Below are 634 nucleotides of genomic sequence, written 5' to 3' on the forward strand. Positions count from 1 at the left end.
CAGCGTGGCGGGGGCCTTCCCTGGGGATGCCGCCGCCGCTCTCAATGATGGCCAGCGAGTTGCTCTGGCACTTGTAGGTGAGGGTGCTCACCAGGAAGCCCAGGGCTCCCTCCACCCCGCAGATGGCCTCTTTGTTCTCCGTGCTGTGCGCCGACAGGTTCCACAGCGCGCTCAGGACGCTCTTCAGCGTGGACTCCTGTCCCAGGACACACACACACACACACACACACACACACCCCCCGTCAGCCTCCGGCCGGCCGCCCCCGCGCCCGCTACACCGCCTGCCGCGGCACTCACCTTGCCAGCGTGCAGCGCGCACCGCGTCAGCCCGGTCACGCTGCCCACCTCCCGCAGCACCTTCTTGCTGTTGATGTCAGCCCGCCAGGAGAGGTTCCTCAGGATGCTGGAGACCACCTGGGAGGGCAGAGCGGGGTGGGTGGGTGCCGGGACCATCCCCCTGCCTGTCCCCCTCCCCGGGGGAGCCCCCCACGCCACCAGCACCCACCTGGTGCAGCTCCTCGCTGTCGGAGCCCAGCTGAGCCACGATGGCCTCCATGCAGCCCCGGCGGGAGCACAGTGTCGCCTGAAGGGAGGACGAGGGCGGTGAGAGCGACGCCGCAGCCCCCCCGGCCCC

The 634-nt window shown here is 70.5% G+C and overlaps 1 protein-coding gene across 1 annotated transcript in view; it reads right to left on the minus strand.

Annotated features, from left to right (window-relative positions):
• APC2 (APC2, WNT signaling pathway regulator) overlaps nucleotides 1-634 on the minus strand; it is a 25,216-nt gene that overhangs the window by 12,048 nt on the left and 12,534 nt on the right. Inside the window, 3 exon segments of the mRNA XM_019472208.1 lie at nucleotides 25-196; nucleotides 298-414; nucleotides 506-633. Of these exon segments, the coding sequence (XP_019327753.1) occupies nucleotides 25-196; nucleotides 298-414; nucleotides 506-633 (417 nt within the window).

Source organism: Aptenodytes forsteri, unplaced genomic scaffold (genome assembly GCF_000699145.1).
Source record: "Aptenodytes forsteri isolate BGI_AS27 unplaced genomic scaffold, ASM69914v1 Scaffold147, whole genome shotgun sequence".
Taxonomy (NCBI): Eukaryota; Metazoa; Chordata; class Aves; order Sphenisciformes; family Spheniscidae; genus Aptenodytes; species Aptenodytes forsteri.